The sequence below is a fragment of the Lathyrus oleraceus genome, chromosome 2, assembly GCF_024323335.1.
Source record: "Lathyrus oleraceus cultivar Zhongwan6 chromosome 2, CAAS_Psat_ZW6_1.0, whole genome shotgun sequence".
NCBI classification, from domain to species: Eukaryota; Viridiplantae; Streptophyta; class Magnoliopsida; order Fabales; family Fabaceae; genus Lathyrus; species Lathyrus oleraceus.
In genome coordinates this window covers 435407453-435425867 of record NC_066580.1, presented here as the reverse complement: position 1 = coordinate 435425867, position 18415 = coordinate 435407453, and the positions used below count along the sequence as shown (strand labels likewise).

Sequence of the window (18415 nt, the reverse complement as noted above, 5' to 3'; positions counted from 1 at the left end):
TATGATACTAAAAAATACATTATATGTGTTGTATTTAAAATTATAAAAGATATATAATACTTGAAAATGCATTATATTTAAAATAATATATTTTATAATTTTATTTATAATAAATATTATAGTTTATTTTAATTTTTTATTTAAAAAAAGTCCATTTAGTTAGGGCTGGATAACTCGAAATCCATCTAAGGTAAAACTGGGTTAATAATTTTTTATTCATAAAAAGCTCTCAAATTTCCTACTAATGCTACATTAAAAGCTCTTTACACTCAACACCCAACAGTCTTTACACTCAACACCCAACAGTCTTTACACTCCTCCCCACTTTCCTACTAATGCAGTAATGCTACATTAAAAGCTCTCAAATTTTTATTTCCTAACCCTCTATTCTTTAGCAACACACTCTATCACATTAAATTTCATTCACAATACATGGAAACATTTTGAAATTAGTAAATAAAATAGATCAAATTAACAGACATGACAATTTAATAACAGTAGTAGCCCCAAAGAGGTTTCAATTCCTCCAATTAGATAGCCAAATTATGACAATGCATGACCGGCTTCCAAGTTCTTACACACCACTAAGAAATTTGCTTAATTGCAACTTGCAAACAAATCTCTTCCCAACATGAAAACAGAATATGAAACAGTTTTGCCAGTGGGATATTTCTATGATGACAGACAGACAAGTAAAAATATTCATCAAATACTTAGAATTATTGAGAACTTTCTATATATATTTCCATTATTATGTTCAATGGGAACATCAAAAGTACAGTTGTAAATTACATTAGAAGTAACTTGAGAAAATAAGTTAAAACACCAAGCCCTTGCAATGCAACCCAACAAGTTGCTCACATCACATCCTCAACTCAATTATATTAAAGGGGATTTCCCATTGCAACAACCCAACAAGTTGCTCACATCCCATCCTTAACTCAATTATATTAAAGTTAAATGTTTGTAATAATTAATAGCCTGCTACAACTAGTTCTCTAGAAGAAAACTTGCTGGTTCACATTTTGCAGTAAAGATAAATTTTGATGTGCAATACTTCCGATGTGCCCCCGTAAGTTTCCCTGTCCCAGCCTTCTTGTGAAAATCAACCATTAAACTAGAGCACTCTCTGTGAGTCACAAACAAAGTAGCAGAGACACTATTTAGTACTTATTTAGCATAAATTTTAAAATAACAATATAGAAAAAGGTTATAGCACTAATTGTGTAGAACATTCTACAGATACCTATAATCATATCTCACAATGAGGCTACTTTGTTAGATATCTCCATAATGATGTCTATCTTTGTTATCTCAACAAAGTCAGAATATGCTTACGAGTGGGATATGATTGAATGTGCAATTTTTTTTTACACAGACGTTTTAATTTGAACATGAAAAAGCAGAACTTAAAATTCTTACAATAGTTGATCTTCTGAGTAGTTGGTGTGCCATTCACATGTCTTACTCCACTGTTTGAAACCATAGGTAGCACATTGAGCAGTATAGACAGCAGCTGCAGCTAGTTGAGAAGGAGGGAACTTCAACATAGCATATTCTACTAGAGATAGCTCTACCAAGAAGAAGGCTAGCAGCTCAAGCTGTTACAGGGAAAGTAATATAGAAAAAATGTATCAGTAATTATGATGACATTGCTAATTATGATTAAAGGACTGCATGAAAAAATAGTAGGCAGATATGAGCACTAACTTTTCGGTCTGCTTGAGCTGCCTTTAGGAACCTTCTAATGAAAACGTATGCTGTTGGCACGGATATGTTAAACTTCAATGTGTTGACCATCAACTTCTCCTGGAATTTTTTAATAGAAATCTCAATTACTTGACACCGGGATTTGAAATATAGGTTTGTAACTGCATTATAAGATTAACGTTACTTAAGTCTCTACAGTCCAGGCAGAGACAACAACTCATCTGCAATTCTAAAATTTGCAGTAGCTCCACAGTGCTATTAAAGGTTTTCTTTGTCTCAGCGGAAACCATGATAGGACCGCAATTTAAAACCTTGGTTTGTCATATTGAGTGGCTCCACAAATTGATAATAAGCAAGCAAAGAAATGTTACCATTTCAAGAACTTCTTTCTTAGTGTATGCTCTGTCTGATATAAGAATTAAATCTCCAACCACAGGCACAGAAACTTCCTCATACTTGCATGCCAAAAGCATTGCCACTAGACCAACCAGCTGAAGCTTCTTTCTTACCACTGATTGCTTTTCCAAAAATCTGTCTATAAGATTAACTGTGAGAAACAATGTCTCATGCACGAGGTCAAATTTATCATGCACCTGAAAAGAGCTCAAGGGTTAAAAATTTAATCCATGAGGCAAGCTATTGGCATTTTTAAGGCAGTGATTAAAAAGGAACATTGGATATATACCTCAATAAGCCAGTCAATCAGTATGGCCCTCATCCTTTCATTAATGTCAAATTGCTCAGCCATGTAATCAGGTGAGACACAGCCAGTACTCTGCAAGTAGTTAATGCTTTTAGTAATTCAAATTTGATTGGAAAGCATTGCCATTTTAGTGAGAAAACTCAGGAGTATTCTTATGCTAATTCAATCAATAATACAGTAAGAGAAAATACAATAAATGTCTCTATTGACAAACCAGGATTCAACAAGTACTATATCCTATGAACCATGGACACATACAAAACCAGGACTAAACAAGTACTATATCCTATGAAGCACGGACACATACAAAACTAGAAAATAATTAAAAGAGAATAAATTAGCTGAATGTAAAAATTTGAGAAAAAAAATTAGATGTGTTTACATGTGTTGGTGGTGGGCACTGAATACAACTTTAATCTGCAATGATTATAATTGAAATTTACAAAATAAAAATTAAAAACCAAATGAGGAAGTGTTCCAAACCATTGATTCAAAATGTACCTCAACTTTTCTGTAGTAAGCATAAAGATCTTCAACATATTCAGCAACTGCAAGAGGGTCATTTGCATCCGAAATGTCAATGTCCAAAACATGCTCTTCCATCATATCCTCCATCTCCATCTCAACTTCATCCTATAAGGCCAATTATTAGACAGTCACCAACTAAAATATGAAAATGGATCTGAAATTTGAATCTTGAAATTGAAATAAAATATAATATTATAAACAAGACAATTAAACAAATACCAACAAGGCATCAATAAAGTAATACCATCTGATCTGATTCGTTTCGCGGTTCTGTTTTCTCTAAAGCCATTGGCACTGGCTGGTCTTCCACCAGCTTATGTTCATCATCCACAAATATACATTCTCCAAATCCATTTGAATTTGTCAAGTTTGACCTTTTGTTAGTCCCCTATTCAATCAAATTAACCCCAATTCTCAAAATCTTATTCAAAATATAACAATCTCCACAATGCAGCAAAATTTCAACAACATAATAAATAATTCTACCTCAGCCTTAACTTTTTGCGTGCTAGCAATTTTCGCCGCAAACCTCCTAGTACAACATAATCATTCATCATTCTCAGCATTAACCCATACACATAACACTACATCAATATAAATCCAATAAATCCTCACCTAGTGATGGGTCTATGAACAGGATCCACTTGTTTCTTGTCAAGAACTTCATTTCTTCTGTATAATCACAAAACAAAATAAATCAAAACAAAAACAAAAACAACTGCACAAATTGTTGATCATATGATCTGAAGAGGAATTTACTCTGATACAGCCCTCTTGTTAGGTATCATATTCTGGTTAATCACACCCAAAGCTCTCCTATTTGGCCCAACTTTTCTAGCTTCTAATCATTGAAAAATTTAAAAAAAATCATCAAAAAATCATCAAAACTGAACCAAAATTGAACCTCAAACCATCACCAATACCTTGAAAAACAGCAGGTTCGATTGCGTTTGAGTTGGAACACTCGTGAGAATCCTTCATTTTTGGATCCTAGAAGAAGAAGAAGAAGAAGAGCATGAAATTGAAGAAGGTACAATAGTGGAGTGAAGAGTGTGAAAGAATTGGGGGCTATTTAGAACTCAGATTTTGTTTTGAAACATTAACGGCTAGTGATTTGTGAGCGTTGGATCGTTGAGATTGATAAAAATAAATATTTTATTATGTTTTTTCTTTTTCTATCTTTTTCGTTGTTTTTGTTTGTCATAAAACGAAGGGAATAACGGTAATAAGATTTCCCATGTGATCAAAACAGGTGTCTCGCTGTAACCAACGCACCGTTCTATTCTTTTCAAATCACAATTTCTTCTTTTGACTATAATATCAAATATTATTATTATTTTACTAAATTTATCTTAATTCAATTTTTTATTATGAAAAATTTAAGGTATGTAATTTTATATAGAGGTTGTATATTTTAGAAAATAATATAATTACATATTTGAAATATATTTGGAATTTGTGTAATATTATTTTCTATGTTCTATGTATATAGATTTAACTCTAATTTTGTACTAAGAAAATACTTTATGCAAATTTATTTGTATATAGAATAATAAGATTAAAATACAACTTTAATATTTTGTGTATGTTTTATTTGTATAAAAATTAGGATTGAGAATAAAGTAATATTTCTCTTTGAAGTTTCTATATATTACACTTTAAAAAATTTGCTACATTAATTAAAAAAGATTAACCCTTAAAAATTTGCTAATGTAAACAAGTTGTTATTAGGAGTATTGCCAAAAAGTTTAAATTTTTTAGATTTATTTTACAATTAGTTTTAGTTTGAACATTTAGTCACATTTAAGATTCTTTGTAACTCATCTTTTGTAAGTTAGCTTAATTAGTAGATATTCAAAAACATCTGATTGTAATATTCAAATCTACAATATCTATTTATTAAAATTATAGTTATTGGATGATTAGAAAAAAAATCATCTCAACTAAAAAATATATAAATATTAAAAATTGAGTTCAAATTCGCCCTATCAATTAAATAAGAATGTTTAAATAATTAAATATTGATTATTTATTTAATATAAATTTGATAAAATATTTTGTCTTATTATGTGATGCGGTTGTTGATTTTAATTATCTGACTTTAAATTAATGATTGAGATAATTTAAACTTGATATATAAATCGTATATCTTAAATCATACAATATCAAATCAACAATGGAACTCCTCTATGATATAAAATTGTATGCGTAAGATAATATAAGGCCACACAAGAGTGTTCACATTCAAAATAAAATCATAAACTCTATCAATAAATTAAAATAAAATCATACAAAATTAAATATTATTGAAAATACTTTTTGTAAAAAATAGATTTGATTAAATCAAACTTTAGATTCATTTTTTAAAATCTAAACTAAAACAAACCAAATCCTCATACATATATTTTAATAATTGTTTATCTTTTTATTAGTATGATATCTTGCATTAATATATTATTTATTTATTTATAATTTTTTTAATTCTCTCTTCATCTCAAAATAACCAATTCAATTATAAAAAAAAATTATATAAATAAATATATAATACAAAAAAATTATTTTGCATAAGTACTCTTATCATACATTATTGTATTAATCTTTATTATAAATGAAAAGTATAAGACATTAAATTTAAATAGATGCAAGTAACATTATTTTAAAAAATATATACAATTAGAAAAAATAAATATTGTTATATTAAAAAATTGAAAATAAATAAATATTTCTGCTATAAACTTTGTTTAGAAATAAATTAGTTACTTTAACACGAATAAAACAATACATCCAGCCTCACGTCTCATATTGTAAAATTATAAGAGACAACAAACAACATCAAAATAAATAAGCTCATTTATTGTTAAGTTTTTAAAAATATTTGACATATATACTCTTATTGAAAAATTGAAGACATTAAATGCATCCAATTAAAATTAAAAGGACAAAGTAAAAATGTAATTTAAACCATAAATACTCCTTAAATGTTTTAAATTCATCTTATGCAATGAGATAAAAAAAATCTTAATCCAAAATTTTCTTATAATTAATAGTAGTAGAAGTATCAGTTTAATTTAATTTATTATTTATTATTCATATATTTCAAACATAACTAATTATTGTAATTCTTAATTCTTAATTTTTAATATTTTATATGATTTTTTAAACTATTATTTTACCATGTCTTTATATTATAATATTAAAAGTTTTTTTTCAATTGAAATTTAAATAGTTAAAAACTAAATTGAGACATTCCAAATATTAAAAACTAATTTAAATTAAAACTTAATTTTAATATTAAGAGAATAGTGTAAATATTTCATTGCAAAAAATTAATTGAGACATTCAAATACAAATCGTTTGTAATTTAATCTTTATGTCATTTGTTTGTTACTTTAAATCTAACCCAAGTTGCAAATACTCAAATCACATAATATTGTTGAATTTTTTTAAAATAATCATTATTTAAAAAAAATCCAAAATAATCATTATTTCAAAAAAAAAAAAATCACCTTTTAATGGCGTATCCATTTTGCATTAGGAGGAGGCGCTAGCATCACTAGCGCATGCTTTGGTAGCATTGAATGTTGGCGCCAAGTGTGTTGGCGCATGCATTGTGGCTCGTGAAGAGGCGTCAATGCCTCTGGCGCCTACATGTTTTGACATGTGAGGCACCTTGCCCTTTGGTGCATGCATTTTCTTACTCCTCTATAAATAGCTCGCCCTGTATGCAATATTTTTCACACAACTCTTATCCCACAACCACATTTCCTTTCATTCAACTTTACTCTCCTTCAAGTTTTTGAGTTTTAACCATGTCTGAATACATTCACAAGCAAAATGACGATTTAATATTTTCCGCCGTTGCATCTCCGATAAAGATTCGACTTTGGAATATAGATTCATTTGAACGTCTTAATCGGACGTTGAACAGTTGGTTAGATGGAGAAATTGGAGATGGTGAAAGGATTAGAAGAATCCAATGGTTTGTGTCCACGTTCAACCAAAATGGAGAAGTGCGTGAATGAGTGGATATTAAGATTGACAGAGACGTTCATAGGATGATGCATTACATGTTCAAAATTGTTTTGATGGTTGTAATCGCTTAGTTATTGTATTATAGTTGTTTTAATTGTTTGTGTTGTTGTTTATGTAATGATATTTCCTCACAAACTTATAATATGAAATAAATTTAGTTTTTCATATATTGCAATAGAGGTACATGTGAATTTATCTGGTTGTGCTCGTTCCAACACTAAGACAGTTAGTACGATTGTGACATGGCTGACGGCATGAACTACATAATCTAACCATTTTGTTTGTCGTATCCATTTCGATTCGAATGCGGGTGCTGTTTGGGAGATCCTTTTTCTTCATTCACATAACTTCGTTGTGCCAGACGATGTCCCCTTGATATTTTGGCCAGTAATCCTCTTTTGCCACTACGGAAAAACTAACTTTATAAACATTTGATAGGTCGGTGACTTTGTAAACGTCAGATAACAAGTAGGATGGATCCATTCGAACCTTTGAACATGTCGCTATGACATGGGAACAGGGCGTACAGAAGGCTTGGAACTTTCCGCAGTCGCACCAACCTCTATCTAGTTTGACTCTGTACTGTCCCATCTGCATGCTTTCATTGTGATCCATGAACTCGACAACACTATACCAACCTTTAGTGAGGTCAAACACCGTGACCACATGTGTGTTTGCTTTTCCAGCTTCATGTCTAATGAATTTCAATGAAGCATCACTGAACAACTGCCCATATTGCAACACTGAACTCCATTTGGAACGTTTGGTCTTAAACAACGCCCCTAGCCTGAAATACGTTGCTTGCACCAAAGCGGTTATAGGTAGGTTACAGATGCCTTTGAAGACAGAGTTCATTAATTCCACAAGATTTGTTGTCATGTGGCCCTAACGTTTACCGTTGTCGTATGCACTAGTCCATTTCTCCAATGGAATATTGTCGATCCACCGTAATGCATCTGCATTTGACAATCTTATTTCTTCGCGGTTGTGTTTGAAAGAAGATTCTGATAATGCGTAAGCTGCGTTGATAACCTTCTTCCGCAACGTTTTGTCTTTGATCTCCCTCATAAAATTCGGAGCAATATGTCTAATACAGAAGACATGCGTCGAAGGAGGACCCTGCCAGCCATTAGCAATGTTATTATATGCACTGATGATTGAAGGGTGTCTGTCGGAGATCAAACATAAGTTATGCTAAGGTGCAACGTGCAATCGGAGATTTCTTAGGAAAAAACTTCATCCCTCAACAGTCTCCCCTTCAACAAGGGCAAAGGCGATTGGAAAAATATTGATGTTGCCATCTTGTGCCACTGCCATCAGTAACATTCCTTTGTATTTCCCGTACAACCATGTACCATCAATTTGTATAATAGGTTTAGAAGAAAGAAAAACCTATGATGCATGGTTGATACACCCAGAAGAGACGGTTGAATATTCCATTTCCAATAGCACACGTCCCATCTGGTGTATACGCGGGCAACGTTTCCAACTTGACAATAGTCCCTGGAGCATACTGTTTTAGTGCCAACAGGTATTTTGGAAGTTGTTTGTAAGACTCCTCCCAATTTCCATACACTTTTTCAACAGCCTTTGTCCTAGCTATCCATGCCTTCCTATATGATGGAGTGTAGTGGTATTATGCTACATCATGCAAGATTATTGTACTCACCTTTAACGACGGATTGTCACCAATGACAGGCAATATTTCATCGCATATTAGTTGAGAGCTTAGTTTCCGATGGTCTTGCATTGGGTTTGTCAGCATGCGTGTGTGAACTGGACCCATGGATCCAATCTCCCAAGAATCGCTCCTCTTCCGGTATGAAGCTGACAACCTGAAAAGGCAATGCTCATTCAGACAATAAATTTTGTACCTCAATGCATTAGTTCTATCAAATCTGAAATCAGCTGATAGTTTCATGTGAAACTTTTTAATGGCTTTTACACAATCTTCTTTTGTGTGAAATGTGTCTCCTTGTTTCAAAGATCCTTGCATTTTCACATAAGGATTGTACCATATATCTGATGAAGGTTTATCGGAACCCAAATTCAACCTATGTGTTGAGGTGGACAATATACATGACTAACTGGTAATGGCTCCTCTTCCTCATCAGTGTTTACCATTGAATCAACCAAGATCTCGGCTTCTTCTTCTTCGTCATCTGCAACATTCACCTCAGCTTGTTCGTCGTCATCAGTTTCACAAAACACTTGTGACCGATCAATTAACTGAGATACTTGTTGTTGTTGTGGTAATATATACAACTCTATATCATTGTACCCAGATTGTTTGTGACTGATAAACATATGCTGAACATCGTTATCATCTCAAATCTTCTTCTAATAAAAATTCACCTGTTTTTTTACAAACCAAACCAGATTTTTATAGATGATTTGGCCTACAGGACTACACTGTAGTTTCTTTTCTATTCTTTTTTTCAGATGTAAAAAATTTGATCGTCGATTTATCGTAAACTGAGTTACCTCTGTGTTGCGAAAACAAAAACCGAATAATTGATGCTCAAATATTTCACCTTCGATATGGGCACTGATCATGTAATGTTGTGAGGAAGATATTTTTTTAAATCTAAATTTAGTATTTCTTTTGATCTGTATGGGTACTGAAATTGAATGAATTGATATGTTATTCTCATGCACTTAAATAGGGTAAATATTGAATACATTGATCATGCAATTCATCTGCACAAACAAGACAATGCAATGAAAAGAATCCATGCAGAGACAGGAACACACAATGCATGCGCCTGGTAGAATCTCTGCACATACAAAGCATGTGCTTGCACACGAGGAATCTCACAAGAATCTCTGCTCTAATAGTCCAAACATGTGTCCATTCCCTAGGCGCATAAAGCAACCTAGACGCCAATACCATGAGCGTCTCTTCATGCATAAAGTAGCCTAGGCGCCATTAGCATGGACGCCTCTTCATTGCATGTGAATATTCACATGCGTGTGCCACTTCTCTTGGCACATGTGACCTTGCATGTGAATATTTCATGCATGCGCCTAAGGATATAACTCCTCCTACACTTTGCCATGCATGCACCAATCACATGTTGCGTAGGTTGCAAACCTAATAAGACTTCCTCATATATAAATAGGTCTTCAAATCACAATATCTAATCATCTGCAACACTAATCATTTGCACTCTTTCTTTACCACACTCTTTCTCTGCCACACTTAAGCTCTACAACACCTAACCTCTGTAGCATTATGTCTCTGTTGACTATGGGTGATGAACACAGAGGAACACTCGAGAATATCTCGACATTTGTATGTTATCACTCTCTTTTTACTTATTTCATATTTATTTCGTATATCTTTCTTATCTATGTTTTTATTATATATTGCTTCTTCTTATTGTATTTCTTACTTATGTTTTATTAGGACCCAAAGCATTTTCGATGTCGTGTACATGAATATGTACCCCACGATCCTTTGATAGAACCATATATTAGAGGATGTGGATTTGGAAATTTCCTCAACATAGTCTCGTACTCGGTGGACTACAAATTTATTCTTGCTTTGTTAGAAAGATGGAGACCCGAGACCCACACATTTCACCTTCCTTTCGGTGAGTGTACCGTCACACTTGAGGATGTATACACGTTGTTGGTTCTATGTATAGATGGTAAGACCGTGAATGGTAGTGTTAACCAGGACAACTCTATCTGCAATGAATTATTGGGTGCCCTTTGTATGACGACCAAACTGAGGGAGAGTCATCCGGTCAAGCTAGGGGGCAGGGTATAAATTTAAAATATCTTAAACAATATTATGCGAGTATAATATTTTCCGAAGAATTAACCGAGTACGAAAAAATAGTTAAAGCTCAGTTTTATATTATGATTTTATTTGGTAATTTTTTATTTCCAGAAAGTACTGGTAATATAGTAAATATTATGTATTTACCGTTGTTACGCAACATTAATAAGGTAAGCATATATAGTTGGGGTTCAGCTGTGTTGGCCCATCTATATAGTGCAATGTGTAAAAATGGCAAAAAAAAAATACTTGTACCTTTTATTCATGTGCGTATTTGCTACAAGCATGAGGTTGGTCAAGAATGTCGTCACTCGCCCCGGTAAACGAGAACTCATTCATGTTCCCGTTTGCAATAAAGTAAGTTTAACACTTTACCATTTGATTAATTATACTTTATATTACAATTAACTATAAATAATATTTTTCAATTTTTTATGATCTAGGTGGTCAGTTAGAGGGATGAACTACAATAGGTGTCTGAAACACACTATAGTAGTCTATCACAATCTATTGGACCACATTGGACCAGGCGATGTAATACTCCTACACAACTCTATTTTAATTTAAAAGTACTTATCAAATTATTTATCATCTAATTGTTGAAGGTGAGAAAAACAAGAAAGGGGGGGTTTGAATTGTTTGAAAAATAAGCGCTTTTGCAAAATGAAATCACACAAAGATTTTATACTGGTTCGCTTATAACACAAAGCTACTCCAGTCCACCCGGCCAAGGTGATTTCGCCTTCAACAAGGACTTAATCCACTAATCTTGAAAGATTACAAACAACCCCTAAGAGAGAAGAAAATCTCTTAGTCCTCTCAAGTCTACAGACTACAAAGAGTCACTTGAGGAAATCAAATAAAAATTAGATACAAGATGTGTAATCTAGAGTGCTTCTAAGAAAGCAAATATTACAAACTTAAGAACAAATTTTTCACTTGATAAGCAAAAGCTTAGTGAAAATCTTTGAAGAACAAGGATGTTTTTCTTGAGCGTGATATAATTTCAGTATAGTTTTGGCTAGTGATTTTTTTTGCTTACTGAATGAGATTTCTTCTCTATTTATAGGAGTTGAAGTAGAGTTGAAGTAGCGTTGAATCTGTTGGATATTGAGATGTAGTTACGCCATTCCATTAATAGCTTCTGCAGTAGACTTTTTCTCTTAGAAGTGACTACTTACCACAAGTAGTATCTTCTCTCTTGGAAGTGGAGATTAACGTCTCTTTCTAATTGAGGAAATCCATTTGCAGAACTTTAACTTGGCTTAAACGTTACTTCATCATGATTAACAATTCTGATTAGAGTCTTCGTGTATCTGGGAATCTGGCTTCTGATGTTATCTCTTGAAAGTTCAGATGGCGCTGATAACTTCAGAGTTTACAGAGGACATTTGTTCGGAGTCAGAGCTTCTAGACTTTACTTCATGTTCAGATGCTTCTGATACTTTGTAGTTTTGTCCAGAGTCAGAGCTTCTTGAATGAGATTCCTCTTTAGATGTTTCTGATACTTGAGATTTTGCATCTGATCTTGTATTGCATCTGATGACATCATCATATTTATTTCTTCTTTCTATAGAACCCTGCACACTTAGAAACTTTTCGTTAGGGTGCCATTTTTGGTTTCATCCTTTGTTATCATCAAAATCATGGAGTCTGTTGTAGAACACTTTTTGTTCTTACAATTGTGTCGTATTGTTGTACAGTTTATCTAGAGGCCATATCTGAGTCTTGATCATCAGGTTAACCATGAAGATGTTGTAGTTTGGACAACAAAGACATCAATTATCTGGTTCACTACTGTGGAGATGCACCAGAGTGATAGGGTAAAACTGCAGATCGGCATGCAGCAGCAGATTCCAGAACCTCCAACGTGTTTGGGAGATTGACATTAAAAAAGAGTTGATGCCCAATGGGATTATTCCGACTGGAGAGACTTCGCAAAAGAGATGTGTCGTCAATAGAGGAATTGACGACAACACATCTTAAACAAACCAGTCATCTATGGTGCAAGACCAACTCAACAATATATGGCATGGTTTAGGTTGGTAACAACGCAACAATTTGTGTTTGAGCCACGATATTTGATTGATCTACGCCAACTAGCTTCGTCAGCATACGCCCAACAACAAGTCCCCGTCAAACACCAATGTCAAACCACCTAAACCCAACAACTAACCTCACACCATTAACCTACCACATACACCCAACAACCAAATACCCAACTTCGCAACCCATTCATGCCATCCACCCAACAATCAAACACCCAACGTCGCAATCCGTTCATGCCACCCACCCAACCATAAAACCAAGAATCAAACGTTACCCACCAACAACCATACGCATCAACCACAACCGTCTATAACCCAGATGATTCATAATGGTTATTTTGGAATTTTTTTAAATAGTGGGTATTTTAAAATAAAAATCAATATTGTTGCCTCTAATAAAGTAAAAAACAGATTAAATATTTGTTAAAAAAATTAATAAACATAAGGTTAAATAAATTTTTGGTCCCTATAAATATTCCAAATTTGATTTTTACTCTCTCTAGTTTTTTTCCAAACAATGATCCTTATAAACTTGTTCTCCATTAATGTTGTCCCTCCTGTTAGTTTTCACTAACGGTGGCTTATGTGGAAATGATTTCATTTGCGAATGTGGAATAATTTATTAATTATTTATAAACGTGACTGTTGATACTATGTTGAATAAAAACACTTGAAAGTCAAAATCTCTATATCACTTTACAAAATACAAACCAAAGCCCTAGAAGTCGTTTTCTCCTCTTTTCTGCGTGCATGCTCGTGGTCCCTCTCCGTTCATTTTTGTGTTCCGGTGTTCCCTTTGAAGTTTCAAGCTTGTGGTCCCATTATTTCAAATCTTTCAACACGTGGACACTTCCAGGTTTGTCACTTTGTCACTTTGTTTATTCAAGGGTTGTGGTCTCATCTTGTTACTTGTGTTGTTACTGAATGTCGTATATTATGGGTTGTAATTCGTATGTATGATTGTTCTTCTTTTACTATATATTGTATTTGTACTGTATTTGACCTAATTTCTATTTTTTTGACCGTAAGTTAAATTATTGTGCATTCCATGGGTAAATTTAAGGTTGTATTCTACACCAAGGGTTGTTTTGTAAAATACCTTAACTTAAGATATGAAGGTGGAGAAATTTATGCATTTAATGGTCAAGATCCATATAATTGGTCATATTTTGAAGCATGTGACCTAATCAAAGGGATTAATATTGAGTTTGATGTTTGGGCTGTAAAAATGTGGTGGAAATATGATGGTGGTAGCTTAAAAGAAGATTTAAAACCTTTTAAGGATAATGGAGATGCTTGTGAGGTAGTTATGTTTGCATTTGGAAATAATTGTGAAGTTGATATATTCACTAAGGTAAAACCAATAACAGGAGAGGCCACATTTATGGAAAGGTTAGAGAAAATGGAAAAAGGAAGAAATTTGAAGAAGAGGTTGATAAGTCTAGTGAATTTGAAGGTGGATCTATCGATGAATTTATGAAGGGTTAGCATTTTTTTATGATAGTGAGGAGGGGATGATGAAATGGTTTAATGAAGGTTTTAATTAAGGTATGAATGTAGGTGGAGATGAAAGGGTAAATGAAGGTTTGAATGAAGGAGTTCATGGTGAACCTAGAAATGGTGAGAACCCAAGTGAACCAACCAATAAAATATTTATCACACAAGAGATGGGTAAGGAACATGTTATTAAAGAAGAATACATGATTGATGAACTTTATAGTGGGGCATATGATGATAGTTGTGATGATAGACCTAGTGTAATTAGGTTAAAAGAAGATGACGCCCTTAGTAAGCATTTTACTTTCAAGGTTGAAATAAAGTTTTCTTCACTGAAATAGTTTAAGAAAGATATACTAGAGCATAATGTGTTGATTGGCAGTGACGTGAGCTTTGAAAAATATGATGCTAATAGGTGTATGGTGGTGTGTAAGGAAAAAGACTTTGTTTCACAAGCACAAGTATGGAAGACAGTTTTTCAACAAAAATTCCAAATCAAAGTGGGTTGCAAAGGTTATTGTTGATGGGTTGAGAAATAATACAAAAATTAAACTAAATGAGGTGATAGCAGATGTGAGACTTAGGTATGCAACTCAAATCCCAGGTTGTAGAGCTTTTAAGGCAAGGCAATTGGCCAGACAAATTGTAGAAGGGGATTCTAGCAAATAATACAACTTGCTTTGGTCATATGGTTCTGAGTTGAGGAGGGTTTCACCAAGAAACACTTTCAAGATCAACATTAATAGTCCAGCTCCAGGGTTGCAACCAAAATTTTAAAGGTGCTATATATGTTTTGATGGGACGTAAAAAGCTTTAACAAAAGCATGCAGGCCATTTATTAGCTTAGATGGATGTCATTTGAAGAAAAAATATGATGGTATATTTATGATTGCTGTTGGGAAAGATCCTAATGATTAGTATTTTCCTATTAATTTTGGAGTTGTTGAGAATGAAACAAAGGATTCATGGATCTAGTTTATGAAGTTTCTTCTTGAAGACATTGGAGAAAGGATACGGTGTTTCATTTTTTACTAATAAAAGGTAAATTTTCATACTATGTTGTTTACTTAAAGGTAATTACCATATTTTCATGCTAATTGAACTTGTTTGTTATGATGCAAATGGACTAGTTAATGTGTTTGAAGAGGAGTATCGAGGTTTTGAACACAAATTTTTTCTAAGGCACTTGTAAGCAAACTTTAAGAAAAAGTTTGGAGAAGGAACATTGTTTAGAGATCTGATGATTGTTGCAGCAAAGACAACTTATTTGAAGCACATGAATATAAGATGCTATAAATCAAGGATGTTGGTTTGGATGCATATGAATGGTTAGAGTCTATTCCCAAAACAAAATGGTGTAAACATGTTTTCCTTTCTTTTCTATGATGTTCCAATGAACAATCTAAGTGAGTCTTTCAATGCAACCATTTTGCTACAAAGTGACAAGCCAATTTTGACCATGTTTGAGTGGATTAGGAATTATCTGATGGGAAGGTTTGCCATACTTAGGGAAAAGGTAGATAAGTATAAGGGACAGATAATGTCCAAACCACTTAGGAGATTAGATTGAGAAATTGAACAAATTGCTAGTTAGACAACAACATATGCATGTAGGTTAACTTTTTAAGTCACACATGTCATATTCACTGATAGCTTCGTAGTTGACTTGGCCAAAAAAATTTGCTCATGTATTTATTAGGATTTATTAGGGGTACCATGTAGACATAGTGTGACTGCAATCTATAGGAAAGTAGATGACCCCTTTAAGTATGATAATCAATTCTATCACAAGAGCATATATGTTCAATGTTATAGTGAAGTGATCACTCCCTTAAATGGGAAAAGAAAATGCCCTAGGACATCTGATCCTATGGTATTGCCACCCATGTTCAAACGTAGCCAAGACAGGTCTAAGAAACTACGCAGGAGAGAACCAGATGAGGCAAACCAACATAAATGGCAAATAACAAATACCACCCATAGGTGCAATTTTTTTTTGAAACTTGGCCACAATATTAAGACTTGCAATAAAAATAAGCAAATTATGTTTGTTCCATCTGAAAATGTGACAAAGGAACTACCTACACATGCCAACGTGACTACCAAAGCTCAAGTAGCACAAAAAAGGTAATATTATAACTTTAACTTGCTCCTAAAAATGTTGAACATCCAGCTAACGATGTTGAATTTCATCTTAATAATGTTGAACAAGAAACACAACAGACATGTTTGGACAAGTATTGTGACTTAGATGTTGAGAATTGGAAGCATTACTGAGTAATGCATAGGTTTTGGACATTCAACCTATAAGTATTGACACATCACCTATCAAACCAAGTGCATCAAAGCCAAGTTCAACAAAAATAAGTGCATCAAAGGCAAGTCCATCAAAGTCAGTCGGTGACAGGACTTTCTTTGGTAAGAAACTTAAAGCATGTACTAACAATGCCTTCAAACCACCAGGTGTTGTACAATTGTCTACACAAAACCCAAGCAGCAGTAATCCTGTGAGTAAATCAAACTCAACCTATTCATTATGTGATTTAGTTATCAACATTTAACATTTATGCATATACCTTATTCTGCTAGGTCAAGATACTGATACCAAAGAAGAAGGTGAAGAATAATGTTGTTGAAAAAAGGAAGAGTGACAGACTAAGGACCCTGAAAGCAAGAGACATAGCTAGGACTTGTAAAGAACCCACTGATCCATTAAAGATAACTAAAAAAGAAACCAACAAGTGCATCAAAGGTAAGTCCATCAAAGTCAACTGGTGTCAGGACTTTCTTTGGTAAAAAACCAAAAGCATGTACTAACAATACCTTCAAACCACCAGGTGTTATGCAAATGTCTACACAAAACCCAAGTAGCAGTAATCCCATGAGTAAGTCAAACTCAACCTATTCATTATGTGATTTAGTTATCAATATTTAACACTTATTCGTTTACCTTATTCTGCTAGGTCAAAAGACTGATACCAAAGAAGAAGGTGAAGGATAATGTTTACTGAAAAAAGGAAGAGTGGCAGACTAAGGACCCTAAAAGAAAGAGACATAGCTGGGACTAGTAAAGAACCTGATGATCCATTAGTGATAACTTAAGAGGAAACCATAAAAAAATGTCTTTGGTGGTGCTAAGATATCAAAAAGTTGGGCATACATTTTCAAGGGCCTCACACAATGAAAACTATGTTGATAATATGAAGATATTTATGTGTACTATCATATGCTAATGTTTTGAAGATATTTGACTAGTGTTGTATACTCACCATGTCATATGTACTTTGATTTAATGTGTTTTTTATTTTGTAAGGTTCTTCAATGGAATGAATCTACTATCTTACTTTCTAATATAATGACTGGACCAGATACCTTCATATGTAATGTTGCTATAATGCATTTATATGTAATGTCAAACCTTTGTGATGAATTACATACTTTGTCAATTTACTGCATTTGGTTTATCATACAATTGTGTTGTTAAATTATGTCTACTAAATTATGGTCTGTTATATTATGGTCAAACTAAGGCAAATTATGGCAAAAAATTGTCAATTAAATTATGGCTTGTCACATTATTGCTAGACTAAGGTAAATTATGGCCAAACTAAGACAAATTTATCGTCAATCTATGTTGATACATTAAGGCATGTTACATTATGGTCAGGGTAAGGCAAGTTATGGCCAAACTATGTTATCATACTATCATAGTAGGTTCCAGTTTAGTCCAAGCTAAAGGAAAATTATGGTCAAACTGATTTATCATACTGCAATCTGATTTATTCCATTTTAACATTCCAATAACATTGCATTGACAACATTCCAACAACATAACATTCAATAGAGCAACAGTGGTACAATATTTCAACAACTTGACATTTCAATAGAATCATCAACATTTACACTTCAATAACAAATACTTGTTCAACATAAACAAGAATACAAGACAAATTGACTTCATTTTTCCAGAAAAAGTCTTAGACTTCATCTTCAACTGCATTTTCTTGTTCTACTTCGTTGAAGAATCATACAACTTCTTCAACATTTGATAAGCTTATGTGTCCTTAATACTGCTCTCATCTCTGCTTCAATCTTCATCAGCAGTTTCAT

At 33.1% G+C, this 18415-nt stretch overlaps 1 protein-coding gene across 2 annotated transcripts; it reads right to left on the bottom strand.

Annotated features, from left to right (window-relative positions):
- Positions 1 to 719: 719 nt before the first annotated feature.
- Positions 720 to 4026, bottom strand: LOC127120030 (G2/mitotic-specific cyclin-1). Of its 2 annotated transcripts, none has more exons than XM_051050411.1 (11): positions 3865 to 4026; positions 3701 to 3782; positions 3557 to 3613; positions 3428 to 3473; positions 3186 to 3329; positions 2915 to 3046; positions 2396 to 2485; positions 2082 to 2303; positions 1711 to 1809; positions 1423 to 1601; positions 720 to 1129 (listed from the first exon to the last, which is right to left on the bottom strand). In XM_051050411.1, the coding sequence occupies exons 1-11, from the start codon at positions 3920 to 3922 to the stop codon at positions 991 to 993; spliced, it is 1248 nt and encodes a 415-aa protein (XP_050906368.1). In that variant the 5' UTR covers positions 3923 to 4026; the 3' UTR covers positions 720 to 990. The 2 variants fall into 2 exon arrangements, with proteins under 2 accessions (XP_050906368.1, XP_050906369.1); XM_051050412.1 differs by having other exon boundaries at positions 3701 to 3779; positions 3865 to 4010.
- Positions 4027 to 18415: the final 14389 nt, after the last annotated feature.